This window comes from Corapipo altera, unplaced genomic scaffold, assembly GCF_003945725.1.
Source record: "Corapipo altera isolate COAL_440 unplaced genomic scaffold, ASM394572v1 2b, whole genome shotgun sequence".
Classification (NCBI taxonomy): Eukaryota; Metazoa; Chordata; class Aves; order Passeriformes; family Pipridae; genus Corapipo; species Corapipo altera.
The window spans coordinates 17,356,835-17,374,510 of NW_020884874.1; the positions used below are offsets into that span (position 1 = coordinate 17,356,835).

A 17,676-nucleotide genomic window follows, 5' to 3' on the forward strand; every position below is an offset into this window, starting at 1 on the left:
TCTGTACTTTCCAGAAATCACGAGATCTCCTTCCTTGCACGAGGAGAAACAAAATGCTTTCTTAGATTTCTAAAGTCCCATCTCCTAACCTACCCTCCCAGGGTTAGCAAACAGCAACCTAGACAATGACTGAGCAAAGCAGCTAATCCTATTGGCTCAGAAACTTGGAGATCCTGTGGGTGTGAAGGGAATCCTTAAGTTCTGCTACAAATTAACTGAAGCCAACAAGCCTGCCAATGGATTAAACCAATTAACAGACAGTTTTGAGGTTTTGTTCACTTTTTCAAAGCAGCACTCACCAGCACATTTGGTCCTGGTGATGAGCGGTGGTCCTGGCTGCCCAGTCCCACCTTCCCCTGGTCTGGTGAGCAGGACTCGAATCTCATATTCAGTGTCAGGGTCCAGGTGCCAGAGCTTGTACGTTGGTGCATTGACAGCATGGGTTTCGGTCCAAGTCCCAGACGTCATTCGGTATTCCACTTCTTTCAGGATAATGGGTCCGTCCCCGATGATGGAGTTGGCATTCAACTGAATGAGCAAGTATGTAGGCCCAACGCCCAGCAGCTGCGGGGGTGCTATTGGCCGAGGTGGCTCTGCAGGGGAGACAAAAAATAAGCCAGTGATAAAACAAAAGCTGGAAAACCCACAAAGAGGAGGACTCTTTACATAGAAAGTTGTCAGATTTTGGCCAGCAAAGATTCCAAACCTCAAAAGCATATTCAAACCAACATCAAAGGAGAAGTGCTGAGAAGAATTTCAGCTGATGGAAGTGAGTGGTACACCGCTGGCATCTGCTTAATGCTATTTTTTCCATTTAAAAATCTCAGCTAGGGACCACAAAATCCTATCTGATTTATATATTGCTGCTTCTTAACATTTCTCTCCGAAAAAAAATGCTCATTTATATAATTTACTATGGCAGTAACTCGAGATTTTCTTTTATTGACTGAAACTACATTTCTACTTTCCTTTTAGAAAGAGCTGCAATAGGTGATACACTAACCCTGCACAGAATATTCTTAAAAACTAGTATCACTGTAGTTAACTTGAAACCCACCAGATGCATTTAGGGTAAAAGATACAGATGCCTATTACAGATCTGAGCAAAAATGCCAGGAGAATGACAAAATAAAGACATATGGCAACAACTTGAGTCTTCAGTAACTTACTACTGATTTTGAAATTAAAACAATATGTGCTGCCTTTTGTCTTTCCCTGTTTTCATCAGCTTCTGCTTGCCCAAATATTTCAATGCAGCTGCAAAGTGAAAAAAAAAACCAAATGGGAAGGAGCAATCTCCTCTACCCTGATAAATGCTAACATAGAAACACTGCCTCAGCATGATTTTTTTTTAAGAAACAAATCACAAGCAACATGTACTTTTCTAATAAAATGAATCCACCGATAAACATGGAAGGTTCATTTTCATTCCAGATGGCTCATATTTCAACTAATTTGTTTCAGTTAATTAGGCAACAATGCTAAATTCAGTGCACACAGGGGTTTCACACAGCAGTGATGCAGAACTAACAATGCAGCATCTCTGAGCAGTTAGAGGGGATCTCATGGCCAGTACACTAAAAATAACATTTAGCCCCAGACCATAACATTTCCTTAGAGGGGAACCCTTCTCTTCACCATTCCCCCCACCCTCTCCACAACAGAAGTTGAGACACAGAAGAATTGTACATATTCTGCCTCCTAGGAGTGATCCCACCAGTGTCAATGACAGAGTTCATGGTGCGGAGTGGTGAACCTCCTTTGACATCCCATATGCACTGCATGGTGAAGTTCAGCTAATGACTCTGGTTCTGCCTTATTCTCTATATCCAACAGTAAAGTTTCCTTCCAGATGCCAGAGCTTGCTCCAAACAGTGTATTTATATTTGCTATATAAGCAACCAAGTTTCCCACATTTTGGCAAAAAAGGATTTCTTGCAGACTTTTTTCTAAATTAGCTGTGTCTCAAAACACTCCGTTTGGAGACCAAGGAATCTGTGGCCATGCCATAGCGGCTGTAATGGGAGCTGATTTTCTCCTCCTGGACTGAAAAGGTGAATGCTCCAAGGTCTTTCCATTTATGCTTTGGGATATACAAAGCTGTAGAAAATATCTCGATTAATTATTAACATTTTATCTTGTTTTGGCAAGAAATGTGCATATGAACTTATTTAGATCCCTACCTGCATCAAAGCTCAGAAATGCAGCTGGGCTTAATGAGGGTGGTTTATTTGCTGTGGAACTAACATATTAAATGTCAAACTAATGTATTCTAAGGTCAGTATATATTACAGAAAAAAAACATAATCGTTGATGAGCATGATGCATTACCAACTCCAAGTTATAAAACTTCTAAAACATATGGCTATGTTTAGAAGTATACACTTTGATTAAGAGCACAATTATCACAAATAAAACCTCACATTAATGAGACTAATATACCATTGCCTATTAAGTTTTTATGTTAAGAAGTAAAGCACATTCTTATATTAGCATACACATTTTGTTTTTAAGCTCTTGAGGCCAAGGAGACTTATTTATAAAGTCTCTTCCAGTTCAAATAAATTATGCATGAATTTTAATCAGTTAGCAAATGAACCAGTAATTGTTCTGCAAGATTATTAATATTCTTCATAATACAATATACTATCAGAACCAGAGGTGAGGTGCAACCAGAAATCCCAAAAGTACACTAAGTATCAACTGAAGCATGCAATCCCAATATACCAGGATAAACTTTTCTTATGTTACCCAATTAACTTTCTATTAATTATTCTCATTTGTTATTCTACAACCACATCTCCAATTATAATTTGAAATCACATAATTTCTTTTTGTATGTACAGCAACCTGAACATTTAATGGTTTAAAAATCACCATTGATAACTAAAAAGACAGAACAAAGCCATTAATAATGTTTTGGTTGCCATTCCCATATCACACGCATCAACCACACTCTTCTTTCAGTGAGTTTTAAAACACAGTTTACAACTTTCAAGCAATTTTATGCTTCTGGCTTTTTACCTCAGTAATCTGGGTCCACCTGTAGTAAGTAATACAGTTTTGGAATACCCTGAGAAGACAGTCTGCCAAAAATTAAAAACCTCTTATATGAGGCATGAAAAATAAAAGGAGATGTGTGAAAGGGAAGCCCAAGAAAATCACCCTCTCAGAAGTTTGTTCTGGCTTACAAACAACACAAAAACTCAGCTTTAGCCAAGACAGGTGGTGGCTTAGATGTTCAGAGCCTGGCTCAGAGGTAGCATTGCAGGAAGCTGAGGTTCACAAGGTGCCCACCACAACAGCCACTCTCCTGCCTGGCCCTGTCAAGGCACTCCACAGGCAGACGAGCCCTACTCAGATGCATTTTGTGGCTTCCAGTCACCCAGACCCGAAGTCAGGTGAGGTAGCACGGTGACCTCCCTCCACCCTCACAATGCCCTGATCACTTCAACTAAACTGGAGAACTGTACTGTTTATTTCTACCAAAAAAAGAACATATCTACCTCAATTATTATAAGCAGATGTGGTTAAGGCACACAGTATTCCTTGCAAGCAATTTTCCTTGAGCTCAGTTCCCCTTTTTCCAGCCATGAAACTCTATGAAGAGCCATAAAGTTCTAAACAATATTTTATGAAAAAAATATTTCAACCCATGGATGGTTTAGCTCTTCAGTAGAACCACAATTTCAATAGGTATTTAAGATACACTAAACATTTGAACAAAGACCCTGCATGGTGAGTTTCATTTCTCCCTTTGCTTAGTACAAAATTTAAGTCCTTTTCTAATGTAACTAATTTAATTACTGATTCATTTTCTGACTATATTTTTAGCCAGTCCCTGAAGGTGTTAAATCTGATGAAACCTCTTCCAGTTTTCATAGGCACTAACATCTCTGAAAGACTATGGGAAAATACCACTTGTACATTTGCAAGACATTAAATAAATGAAAGCATTTTCATTGCATAGCATGTTTCAGTATTTGGTCAGATCTGGTTTTGACATAAAATGCCCACAGCTAAGGTAATAAAAAATTAAGACTGACATTTCATCAGTACAAAGTTTCTATTCTGCTGAGCTACTAGCAGTGCATTATGCTCACATCAGTATGTATATGACATTGTATATTAAATGTACTGTGATATTTAGGCACCTACGACTAGAATAAGCATGCAGCATCAACCTCAGCTGTAAGTATTCCTATGATTAAGTAGTTGTGTCATATTTTTATTATTAAATATTGTATAAAAATAATTACACATTCATAGACATAAAAAAATCAACCAGAAAAGGCTCCTAGTGTTATTAGCACGGTAACTAATATGCATAAAACTTCCTGTATTTTCAAGTAACATACGCATACTATATAGTTTAATACTATTTACTTAGCCTGGGTGATGATAGTCCTACTACACTGTCCTCAAGCATTAAATACCTCCTAAGTTTAAAATAAAGAAAGGTAGTTTCATTACTATGGTAATCACATACTGTTAATGATCAGTTCGAGGTAGAAAATAAAAATAAAACTAAATCAGAATCCTACAAGGTTTTCCACTTTGGAGGAAAAGCTGATACTGGATGCATACCTGATAAAATCTTATTTACTTACAAGAGTCATGTTTTGCTGCGCATAACATGTACCAGGAGTCACAGGAGACTGTTGTCCGGCTCAGAGCAGAAGGGACTGGGGAGGTGGGGAGGAGGGTGTTGGTCACCACACAGCTCAAACACATAGAACGGGTACATGCCGTCATCCTTGCCACACTCTGACCCATGCATGCTTGTACAGTACCTCCACACATTATTGCTGTGTATTAATAGCCTGCAAGTTCCCTCCGCTCATGCACACAGTGTGTTTTCCCTCTGGTGTCAGCATGTTCAGTCTTCTCTGTGAAATGCTTCACACCAAGCTATACAGTTGGTATGCTGGTGAGTATTGAGTTACAGGGTTATGTGGTACATACAGCAGGGGTAATCATAATAAGCTTAATTTTTACAAGTATAACAAAGCACTCGTTTATTAAAAGAAGCCCAACATCAGTCTCACCTCTCAAGAAATTAAAATCGATGTGTCTTAATTACACCACAAACTATCAAGAAAGCAGGTCAACCAAAAGAATACAAATTTCTTTTAAAATTTGTCATAATTCAAAGAAACAAACAAATAAGGCCAAATAAATACAGTTAATACTGGATGTTCCAGGGAGCACAGCAGAGATGCCTCCACAAACGACTCAAGACTCACTCAGCTCTCACCTAAACTCCCTCTTCTAGGGAAATTTCCTGCAAAACTGGTTAAGTACATCTGCATATTTCTTCCAAGTACTCTGGGTTTCTAGTAGAGTTCAGCTGAGGTTCAGTGCCTGACCCACACTGGCTATGTATAATTGGAGCACAACCTTAGCCATGCGAAGGCCCCTGGGACCAGAGGCCCTAGGCAATGCAGTCTGAGACACCCAAGGCACGTAGAGTAAGGGGAAAGTCCCTGCTGGCCAGGAACTGGACTGTGCAGAAGTGTGCTGGTACCGCTGCACTGGGCTCCAGATTGCTCATCGAGATGTTGTGGCAAAGCTGCATCAGAAGACCCACGCCACAGGGCCTGAAGAGCATGGGGAAGCAGGCTGCCAATCCCTTGCAACACCTACACTGCATCAGTACTCTTCCTGTACTGGAAAGTTACATACTGCTTTAGGGATTCATACCTTCTTAAAAATATTGAAAACCTGAAGGAGTAGAAATATTTGTTTAAGACTTGGAGAAAATGTATGAGAGTTAGGAGAAAGAATTATGGCAGTCAAGTACTACCAGAAAAACAAAATTCTTGGTCTTAAAAGCTGGTTAATACAATGGAAAAAAGAATTAGCAAGAAGCAGTGACTGAAAGTTTAAATTCAAATACAGTATTAAGCCACAAATGTACCAATGCAAATAGTAACTGAAGATCAATAACTGGTAATACTGTAGGAAATTCTGCATTCTCTGTCTGAGTGTTGTCCATCAAAGCTGGATGTCTTCTTATAAATTATATATTGGAGGGAAAAAATTAGAAGATTATTCTAATATGTAAGGCTCCAAAGAAATACAACTGAAAGAAATTCTGTGATTGTGAAGGTGGTAACAAAGCGAGCTATAAAAAGTTTGAAGATAAAAACAAACCATGGAGGCTTTCAGCACAAACAATGAGGTTTTTAATTTTTGGAAAAAATCATTCCACAAGTGGCATATCTTTAGTATAGACTAGAAATATCTATTCAACTCTTCAAAATTTTTAGGAAGAATTTAAGACAAATAGGTTTATTTTGGACTCGGCTTGCTTGAAAGGACACCTGACTATCTTCTATGCTGACAGCAGCCTGACAAGACCTGCCACTCCTCAGCACCAGTAACAGCTGTATTAACACAAATAGGGGACTTTGCCAGGTAAGTGGAAAAGTATTACAGAAAGCAGTACTTGCCTGATGAGAAATTATTCTACTCAGTTAAAACACAGGTTAATGTAGAGGACTGAGGGATCCCAACATGAAAGCACAGATCTGATGAATAGCGCAGATATTATGAACCTTAAAGTCACAAAATTTCTCTGCAGTTTACTTTTAAATTTCCAACAAGAACTCAAGTTTTCTCTCTCTGTGCATGACAGACTACACTCACGGTTCAATCTGTCACCCTATAAATGCCATCTCCAGTGAGTAGTTTGGTCCTTAATGGTTTTCCTGTATAACACATGGAAGACAAATAAAAAAAGCCCAACAGACTACGCATTAAATAGATTGCCCAACACACAGTTTAATAATGGGAGTTGAGCAGTGTACTCAGCTTCTGAAAAGAAGGAAATCAAAATAAAAACAGACCCAGCAAACAAACAACCAACAAAAAAGCAGCATATTTTCTTTTTCTGCATTATTAAAAACACACTTCTAGATCTACATTGCTCCAAGACCTTCCAACGACCAATCAAGTCGGAAGTTCAATAAACCAAATTACATCAGGACAATACTAACGAATTCAAAGCTGCAGACACACACACAGCTTTAAGTGAGAAATGCTGTTATTAGGGACTTAGTTCACAAGATTCTTGCTTGCACACCATGTAGTGGTACTTGACTTTCTCACCTGAGCAGCCCACCTTATTCTTGTGGCAAAGGACATAAGCAAGTGTAAAGCTTATTCCCAGCCAGACGTACTCTACATCAGCTACATAAATTACTCCTGCCCAAAAGATGTGATGCATCTGAAAAACATCAGAATAAAGGAGGGGGTGCATAAGCAAGTCTTCTATTGCTGTAGTGTTGCCCATGGAAAAGGGAGGGGCTGGCACAAGAAGCAGCTGCTACAACAGCCTCTGCTGTTTGCAGCCTGCTCTCCGGCTTTTTTTTTCTCAGAGGTTACGCTTTTGTCCACTAATTTCCTACCCCCTCAGTTGGGTAGATTGTACCAATTATGGACCACCAGCTGGGCATCAGCCTCCATGACCTGAGCCATGCTTGGTCCTGTTCCCACTTTGGTGGGAACATCGGTGTGAGGCACAGCACCAGTCAAAACCAGGTTTCATCAGGATGAGCTTGGCTGCAGGCAGTGCATGTTGCAGAGGTTGGAGGAGGGCACGTTTCCTCAAACCAGCTGTAACATTCAACTCAAAAGACCTGAGAGGAGTTTTAGAATCATGTCCACTACTCCAAAACCAAATGCTGGTTATAGATTCATACAATAAAAACCCCACCAGCTGCAAGCCCTTTAGAGTTCTCACAAGCCATTGACCGTTTAATTAATATTTTCCAAAGCCATTGCTTGGCTTCTCTATAAGTTCATAAACTCATTTACCATTTTTGCAATATATTTATTTGTTTCAGGGGTTTTTTTACCCAGTGGTCAAAAGTGTCTCTCTGCTCATCAAGTTGAACTCATTTTAACAGGTGCTTTATTTTTCTACATTGGTAATTTTTTCCTGATAGAAAAGTTTCTATTGCTCCCATCTTCATCTTCTAAAGATAACTTGGAGAAAGCATTTATGGTAGGTTCCTGCAGCTCATGCAAGTTAACAACACCTCCTTCCAAAAGTATAATGAAGAGAAGGCAGCAAAAACTTTATCAGCAAATAAATGACTTAGACATATTACACTATGTAATAATTTTATGTAGACTTCGGTAGGTTTTTAGAGTTAAGTATTCCATATAGCCACAAGCTACCTCTATATTTAAAAAACAAAGCAAAACAAAACAAAAACCCCAAACCAAAACAAAAAACATTTTAAAGCTAATTCAAACTTAGCTGCTGTCCTATGACCATAAGTGATGGTGGCTGCAAGTAGAACCTTGAGCAGCTTGTGATCTAGTATTCTGCCACAAAGATTTTTCTCCAGCTCTTTTTTTATTTTAATTATGCTTATGCAAACTTACTTTGTGTGACTCCAGAAACATTATTTCTGTGACTTTAAAATAGAATTTATCACAATTGCACAGTATCTGGCACTAGTTGCTAGTCATGAGGTTGAGACACAAATCTACAAAATATCTACAAAATGTTACATTTTAATTACTAGAGTTGTGTCTTTTATTACATGGAATGGAAAAACTGAAAGAATCAATTTTAAATAAACATTCAAAATACCTGTAACAGTGAAATTCAGGTAACTACCTAGAGAACCAGTCACTGGAGAAAAAACAACAACAAACAGAAATGGCAAATTGAACAGTGAGCTCACAATGCTGGCTTAGGTAGGGTACTGACATATTTCACAATAATATCTCTAATTTGGGATCTGCAAACAAGGGTAGTATTTCACAAGTTCACTTCAAGCTACTGATTTAGCTTTGAGCACCTAATATATCAAGTTTGTGCAGTAGGTACAAAAAAGTCTGCAAGCTCATGCAGCTAAAATATATCTAATTTAAGTGACGTGGCAGTTACTGACCACCTGAAGTGCTGAAATAGGAATTATTTCAACAGCAAAAACTGCTAACTTCTGCATAGTGATGTTATATCCTATGCATCACCATGGCATTTTATTCACCTTGATTTGAAACACCACCACATTCATTTTATTATCTTCCTTTAAAATAAAGAGCAGTGCACAGGTTTAGCATTGTCAGCAGAAATCATAAACAAGGTTAAGAACATGCCCAGCTTACATGTAGAAAAAAAAAGGTCTATCTAAAAATCAGACCATGTCATCCCTCTACACAATTTATGAACAGAACAAATGCCTATTTTTTGAATGATAGTAGGCCATGTTACTCTGGGAAACAATTAGAAAAGTATGACACAGTTTGTCAAAAAGACTTCATTGTGTTAATGACATTTATGCAGTACATTCCTAGAGGATAAATGAATAAGTGTAAGAAAAAGAGGTGCCTGTAATGAGAAGACATTCAACTCTTAAAAAAAAAAATCAGTCAGGATAAATGAGTCAGCTATAGAAATATCTCAGGCAAAGACTTGATCACAATGACTTCATTATCCACATGTATCAGTAATTCCCTTGAGGTCTCAATGTTGTGATTATTGTTAGAAAGAAATATTTTATCCGTTTCATTGTCAGGAACCAGCAGGTTGAGAACAAAATTGAATGCCTTCTTCAAAATTGGTACTTCCCAAGAAAGAATTGTTCTTAACTATTCTTAACAAGGCTTTGCAATGGGATACTTGATGATACTGAATTCCGCATGCTGTCAGTGATGAGAAGGAATAAAACTGGAGATTACAGAAATAGTGACTGAATGACAAAACATTATTTTAGAGACTCCAGGATTTTCTCTTACAGTTAGTTAACGTGTAATGGGAATATATGTATTTTCTCAGGTACTTGGATTATTTTTATTTAATTTTAAGTCTGAACTTAAAGTTCCAGTAAGCTGAGATTGTGAAGATTTTTGCCTTTGCATTGTTGTTATATCTGTTGATGCTATACTCATGCTCACGTTCAGTTTACTGCCTAAGCAAACCAAGCACACTTTCTGATGGACAAAAGTTACAGTGTTGTATTTATAATCGAACTCAAAAAATTCAAACACTGCAACAAAACTAGAATATTTTAATAGAATTCAGTGAAGCAAACATACATACATAAATAAATAAATATTAAAAAAAAAAAGAGAGAGAGAGAAGAAAACAACTAATACATATTTATACCTCACTAGCTCTATATATCTATAACACTCGAAAGCTAAAAAAAATTCACCCAGACAGCACTCTTGCCTGTCATGGAGCTCTTTCATATGCTTTATTTTGGAAGACACATTATGACCAGACAGAACCAACACAAATTTTTATCACCAGCTTTCCTGCATGCCTTTTAAATGACAGAGAAAAATGTGTTGTGCTGTTGGGATGGTGTCATTGTGAGGAAGAATTCAAAACTGTATGGTGCTCCACAAATGCAATGATCTGTGCACACCACTGTATCAGAAGTACACTGAAATATGAAGTACCTTCAGGTGAGAGGAAGAGCTGGCATAGCTTTGGTTTCCAAGCATCTACGGTTTTATTCAATAGTAATTACAGAAACTTCAAGCATGTAAGAGATGAGTCATGTACAACTGACCTTCCCAGCCCTCCCCATTCTCTGAAATATACCTACTTGCCTGGCACCTGAGATACCATTAGCATTCCCAGTCCAGTTCACTGCCATGTAGTACCTGTGCACATTTTAAGTATGATGGTCAAGCGCCTGCAAGCTGTCTGTGGCTAAATGCCAGATCACTTGCTTGAGGCTGCTCCTACCCCACACCACCTTGCACTGTTCTCCCTCAACTTTAGTTGCCCAGCAGCCCCCTGGGGCCCTGGGAGAAGGTGGGAGAAGGAAGGAAGGAAGGAAAGCAGCTCACACACTTATTATCGAGGCAAGACACTTACAAATGCACAGGGGACAGAGATGAACAGAAAACCTTCACCTTCAGACTTGCAAGGCATTCTCCAAAGTTCTTCCTCAGGTATCCCATTTCACTGATGTTAAGCTTTCTGTCAGCACTTGAATACTATCATCAAAGGAAAAACTGATAAAATTTAGTATAAAGGTTACATATTCATGATTATCTAAAGAGATTTTGTGTGTGCTCAGCCTATTCAAATCTATGGGGGGAAAATGACAGAATCCATCACTTTTGAGTAAACATATTTTTGAGGGGCCATTTCCTTGCTCAAATACCTCTATTTCTATTAATAATTTTTCCTAAGACACATTTAGATGTTCCCACCAGCAATGTCTTCACATTTCTTATTACAGCATGCCCAAATACTTCTTGCCAAAAATGCCAGAAGGCAGCCCACTGGAATGACAGAGAAGGGGGATAATTTTAGGAGGCACTGAGACACTTCCCTTGATCTATGCAATGAACCAACAGAAACCAAAATGGTAACCCACTTGGTTAATTTTTACACCACAGTTTTACATCACAGATGCGAAATACACATCATCTAACACCCACCTCAAAGGGCAACCCTACTCCTCCACTTTCCACCATCAGTGTTGCTTGCAGTGTCACTCAACTACACTACATCCAAGGCAGTTTAAGTTTAAAATTGATCTTGTGGGGGTGTACATGGAAGTGTCCTGCTTTCCTGGGTCCCTGCAGTAACTCCCAGTGGCTTCAGACAAGAGCCAGTGCCAGTAGAGAAGCAGAAGCACAAGTTCACATAAGAAAGGCAAGCAAAATCAATAACTCTAAAGAAACAATGAGAAGAAATTATTAGAGTAGAAATTGTACAGTATAGCATTCATCTTCAAATACAAGATCCATTGCTAATAATATAGTTTATAATAACATGCACCATTATGAGATTGCTACCTTCAAAGATTACACAAGAAAACTATGTTGTTAATTAAATTTAGATGGCCTGTGCATAACAGGCATTTTGTTGAGAACTGGGTTTTTTTTGCTTCTGCATGTTGAACCAAGCACTTAAGAGTACATTACAATAGATCTAGAGACAAAAATAAATCAGATGTCACCATATTACTGTTTAAACAAACAGTAACAGTACGTTAAAGGAGCCCTTACATAAGAAGTGGTAACAAAAGCACATCATCATGGGGAAAAAGGTTGTGTAATTTTACCAGCAAGTTGTGTTGGCCCCAGTACACAAGGCTAGAAACACTTTTTCAGGAATTTTTAATAATGCTTTTCCTGAAGACAGGGAAATTCATGACTCTTCCTGCCAAATTCCAAAGTCCTGCCTCCATCTTTTGATGTGTGAGTGTTCTTTGAAGAATTTGGTTGGTTTGTTTGCTTTCAAATAACTGCAAGCACCAGGAAGCCTCTCATGGACTTACTGCCCTTCAGATAAATGTGGGTTTGGGGTAAAAAAAAGTAGTTTTATCAACTCAGTCAGAGGACTGATGAAACTGCCCTGCTAAACTCTATTTAGCCTTCCATGTCCCAATACAAATAATTACCTAGCCTGCTTTCAAGAAAGCCTCAGCCTCCTCTCCATCCTGTAATGGGAAAAGCAAGCTGGGTTTACAAAACATTCAGATTAAGTTCACATAACTTTTTTCCAAACAGAAGTCATAACACAGTACTTTGATATTTTAAAAAATCCCCTAACCCTTCCCTTTTTTATTTAAAATAGTTTTTTCTTCCCAAAATTCACCTGAGTTTTACTTTAAGAAGTTAAACCATTTTGCCACTGAACTGAGAAGTCAGCGATCAGGTAGATTTGTATCTCTAAGCTCTCCCCACTTGGCACAGCCTCTTTTCCCAACTTCTGAAGCATGTTCTTAGGGTTCAAATCCTTTTGCTTAGTATTCACATACAGCCAGTGAAAATTCAGGGTCTAGACAACCCTGAGCACAAATACAATTCTGGATTTTTTCCAGTCTTCAAATAATCCCTTTCTCAGGGCCACACAAGTACAGGAAACCTACAGGAAACTGTAACCTTTGGTTACAGTCAAGAATATAGAGGTACCACAAACAATCTCAAACACACATATTTTATGCCTTTTTAAGTGCTGAGGCTTAGAAGTTGGAAAAAGAATAACTCCCCACTGAAAGGAAAAAAAACCAACTGAACACAAAAAAAATCTTCTTTCTCCTTTGGAATTAAATGGGCTAGAGAGGCTGAGGTTGGGTTTACATTTTTTTATTGGGGAGGAGCAGGTGTGTGTAGTAAAACACTCAATAAAAGATTAGAGGGTTAAGATAAAAAAAAGATGTTAAAAATTTCCTCCAAATTCAGCAAATAGCTGCAAGTAAAAACATTTATATTAGCATTTTCAAAATGACGGTTTGATTTTTCAGCTCAGTCACATATGAGGCACTAGCTAATAATAAGAGACATTCAGAACATAGTTCGGGATTATAGAGAAGTGACTTATTCAATCTCTCAAAATAAGGACATTCCGTATCCATTCCTCTTGTCTGACTGGAGTAAGAATTTGAGCAGACTTGCTATTTCCCAGGACCAGACCTTAACCTACAGGTTCAGAGATTCTCAGAAGAGTCTCTACATCCCTCTTCTTGAGGTTAAACCATTTTCTGCAACATATTCATTAAGTTGTATGTCTGACTAAAATGTGAGGAGAAAACATGGGTTTTAATCATGGTTCCAATTAGAGCAAAAATGTTTTTATCTTCTTTGGTAGATATCTGCTGGTCTTTGTGAATAGTTACATCCAGCTTTTCTTTTTTTTCTTAAGATACTGAAGAATTAAGAAATAAAATAGCACATAAAGTCAACGCTAAATAATACAAAGCAGTGCACTTGCAGGGGTAGGGGGAAATCCCTTATGGACTCGAAATCAGTATAATCAGACAGGAATAATAATTCAATTGGGAATTTCATGACCACATCACCTCAATTCAGACAAAAAAAGCCAGATAAGATATCAGTGATTATTAGGAACAAACACAAAAGAAAGTATAATATCTTGTGCTAGTATGTAAACTCATAATGTTCTCTCATCTAAAATAAAAGATGTAAATCTAGTCTTCCTATCTCCCACTGGATGGGCTACAAGACAAGGCATAGAAAAGTCCAAATAGAAGCTATTGAAGACCTAGGACAACTTCCATATGTGAAGACATTAAATAAGTCTGTAACACTCAACATGAAAGAATGACTGAAAGACTACATGCTAGATGTTTATGAAATGACAAGTGACATGAAACAGACTAACATGGAATGACTTGTTGTTTCTTGCAGTGAAAAAAGCTGTTGCATAACAATTTTTTTAAAGGGTCACCTGCAGCTTCAGAGGTACTTTTTTCTCTAACTTAACTGTGGGAATTCATTGCTGCAAGTTGGGCAAAAACACTAGTTCAGAAACTATTTGACAGATTCATAGAAGATTCGTCAAGGATATTACACACAGAATATGATGAAATAGTCTCTGGCTTCATAAATCTTAAGCTACAGATCACTAGATGCTTGATCATGGAGTGTATCACTGTGCACTTCTCCCATTCTTACATCTTCCCCTAAACTTATACACTAAACTAGGAAGATTTTTGACTCAATAGCAAGGTTTTCTGAAGTCGCTGTCATGTTCTCTAGAGGGAAAAAATACCCAACAAACTGCTAGCTGTCAAGCTACTGACTGAATATTGGACAGTATAAAAACTCATAGGCTTCAATCCATTTAATCCATTATAGGTCAGTGTCCTCTGCATAGAACTACATGTGATCCAACTCTCATCTTCTTTCAGGGTGTGAATGGTGCATGGCTGTATGGCCACAGTTACTTAAGATTTAATTATAAATTATCAATTTTCTCTTTTTTTGTGATGCTTGAATGGGGAGCTCTTGGTTTTAAGATACTTTGTAGAGCCAAAGCAGTATAAGCTAATAAATTGAAAAGAGATTAATTTTCTGTTGACTTACATCCCTGAATGGTTAACATAATACAGATGTAGTAAGAAGAGCATAATTACGTTGTACCTGTACTGTCATCCCACATACGTAATACCTTATGAAAATTTCTTTTCCTATCCCATCATCTCTTTAATGTGTGGGGAAAAATAAATAGCAAAGATAAACAAGTCAGCAAGTAAAATAGCTTGTTTGAACTCCTTTGACTCTACTTTTCACTGCAGGCCAATCCATCAGTATTACCGGGGCTTACAACTGTTAAATACCTTAAAAGAAGATAAAACTACCACTTGTCTACACAGCCTCTCCTGCCAAGGCAAAATGCTTTGCCCTGCTGTCTGCCTTTGTTTCACAGGTAGTTTAAACAGTTCCCCCATTGGTAAGTATTCTAACCCTGTGGCGTTTATACTTTCCTTGGCCTGAATTATTTATCATTTCTTTCTCTACAACACATAAAAGAAAAAATGGATAATGGAATTGGGCCAGTAACATTGCTGAAGCTCAAAGTACCCTTTGAAAGTACCATGATATTTTCCCTTTGATATGTTGTCCAATTTTTCTCAAGTTATTTAATACAGTGTTTCTGTTCATGGTCCATTTACACCATACAATAATTAGTTATTAAAAAACACAAAACACCTGTTATTCCACCTACGAGTTGTCACGGCACTTTTCTCACCCAGTTCATAATCCTTTGCTCTTCAGCATATTATTCTTGCCTTTGTATTGCCTTCTCCTCTGAACTACAAACACCATAACAGTGCCCTCTGGTTGCCGCCCTCCTTTTAAATGTCCTTTTGAGCTACTTGAATTACTTCTAATATCGTAATCAGTCAATTATTCGTCAGTGGAAGAATATTTTTAATTTAGACTCAACAAATCATTTAACAAGAGTGTATTTTCTCCCAACTTCTTTTCTTTTCCACAGTTAAACTACACCTATACAAATCACACGCTTGAAAACAGCATACGGGCCTACATACCAGCTCCAAAACCCTCTACTCAGCACAGATGGTCAAACGCTTCTGACAGATAAAATCTCCATTCTGAATCGATGGTCTGAACACTTTCAGACTCTTTTCAGTACTAGCCGTGTAGTTCAAGACACAGCCATTCAGTCCATCACACAACAACTGGTGAAGAATGAATTGGATATTGCCCCACTTTGGAAGAAACCATACAGCAGATGAAAATCGGCAAGGCAGCTGGAGTTGATGGAATTCCGCCTGAAGTCTGGAAACACGGGGGCCATGTACTCCATGCTAAATTTCACAAGTTTGTATTGCGCTGTTGGGAACTAGGTGAACTACCATCAGACCTTCGTGATGCAGTCCTCATCACCTTATATAAAAAGAAAGGAGTTAAATCAGACTGTTCAAATTACCATGGTATTACTCTGCTCTCCATTGCCGGTAAAATCCTGGCAAGAATACTTTTGAACAGGTTAATACCCGCTATAGCAGAAGGAATTCTACCTGAAAGCCAATGTGGTTTCAGAGCCAACAGGAGTACCACAGACATGGTGTTTGTTCTCAGACAACTGCAAGAAAAGTGTAGGGAACAGAATAAAGGTCTCTATGTAACCTTTGTTGATCTCACCAAGGCTTTTGATACTGTGAGTAGAAAAGGTTTATGGTAGATTTTGGAACGTTTAGGTTGCCCCCAAAGTTCCTTAAAATGATCATCTCACTTCATGAGGATCAGCACAGCCAAGTCAGATACCGCGATGCACTTTCTGAGCCCTTTCTAATTACCAGTGGTGTGAAACAAGGCTGCGTTCTTGCACCAAACCTATTCACAGTCTTTTTCAGCAGGATGCTCCAAAGGGCCACAGCAGACCTCGATGATCAGGACGGTATCTACATTCGATATCATACTGATGGAAGCCTATTCAACCTAAAGCGACTGAAGGCCCACACCAAGACCTTAAACCATCTTGTCCGGGAGCTGCTTTATGCTGATGACTCCGCCCTTGTCGCCCACACAGAAGCAGCTCTGCAGCATTTAACACCCTGCTTTGCAGATGCTGCCGAGCTTTTTGGGCTGGAAGTCAGCTTAAAGAAGACAGAAGTTCTCTATCAACCTGCACCTCAGGAAGTCTTCCAACATCTCCATATCACCGTTGGCCAATCAGAGCTCAAATCAGTCCAGTAGTTTAATTACCTAGGTAGCCTCATCTCCTTGAATGGTAAAATTGATGGAGAGATAGACAACAGGTTAGCAAAGGCATATAGTGATTTTGGAAAACTCCATAAAAGAGCATGGTGAAATAAACACTTGAAGAAAAGTATCAAGATCAGTGTTTACAGAGCCATTGTGCTGTCTGCTCTGTTATATGGATTCAAATAATGAGTCATCTACCACCACCACCTGCAACTCTTAGAACGCTTCCATCAATGCTGCCTCCGTACAATCCTAAACATCCACTGGTCAGATTATGTGACTAATATGTCTGTTCTAGAACAAGCAGCAGTCACAAGTATTGAGGCCATGTTGCTGAGAACACAGCTGCGCTGGGCAGGACACATCTCAAGGATGAAGGACCACCGCCTCTCTAAAATCTTGCTTTATGGTGAACTTGCCACTGGTTGCCGCAAGAGAGGAGCCCCAAAGAAAAGATACCAGGATTCCCTGAAACAACATCTCAGCCTTGGCCATATTGATCATCATAACTGGTCTACTCTGGCCTCCAATCGGGAGGTCTGGAGACATACCATCTATAATGCAGCTGCTTCCTTTGAGAACTACGCAGGATCACTCTTGAGGAGAAAAGACAATGCAGAAAGAATCGTGTCTCACAGAATTTACCACCCAAGGAGTCCTGCTGTGCCTTTTGCAGTTGGATGTGTCTATCTCGTACTGGCCTTT

The 17,676-nt window shown here is 38.6% G+C and overlaps 1 protein-coding gene across 15 annotated transcripts in view; it reads right to left on the bottom strand.

Moving 5' to 3' along the window:
- Positions 1-17,676, bottom strand: part of PTPRK (protein tyrosine phosphatase, receptor type K) — a 393,103-nt gene that overhangs the window by 166,390 nt on the left and 209,037 nt on the right. For all 15 annotated transcript variants that reach the window (XM_027633191.1, XM_027633178.1, XM_027633156.1 and 12 more), the window contains exon 7: positions 300-593. In XM_027633191.1, the coding sequence (XP_027488992.1) occupies positions 300-593 (294 nt within the window). The remainder of the gene's footprint in view (positions 1-299; positions 594-17,676) is intronic.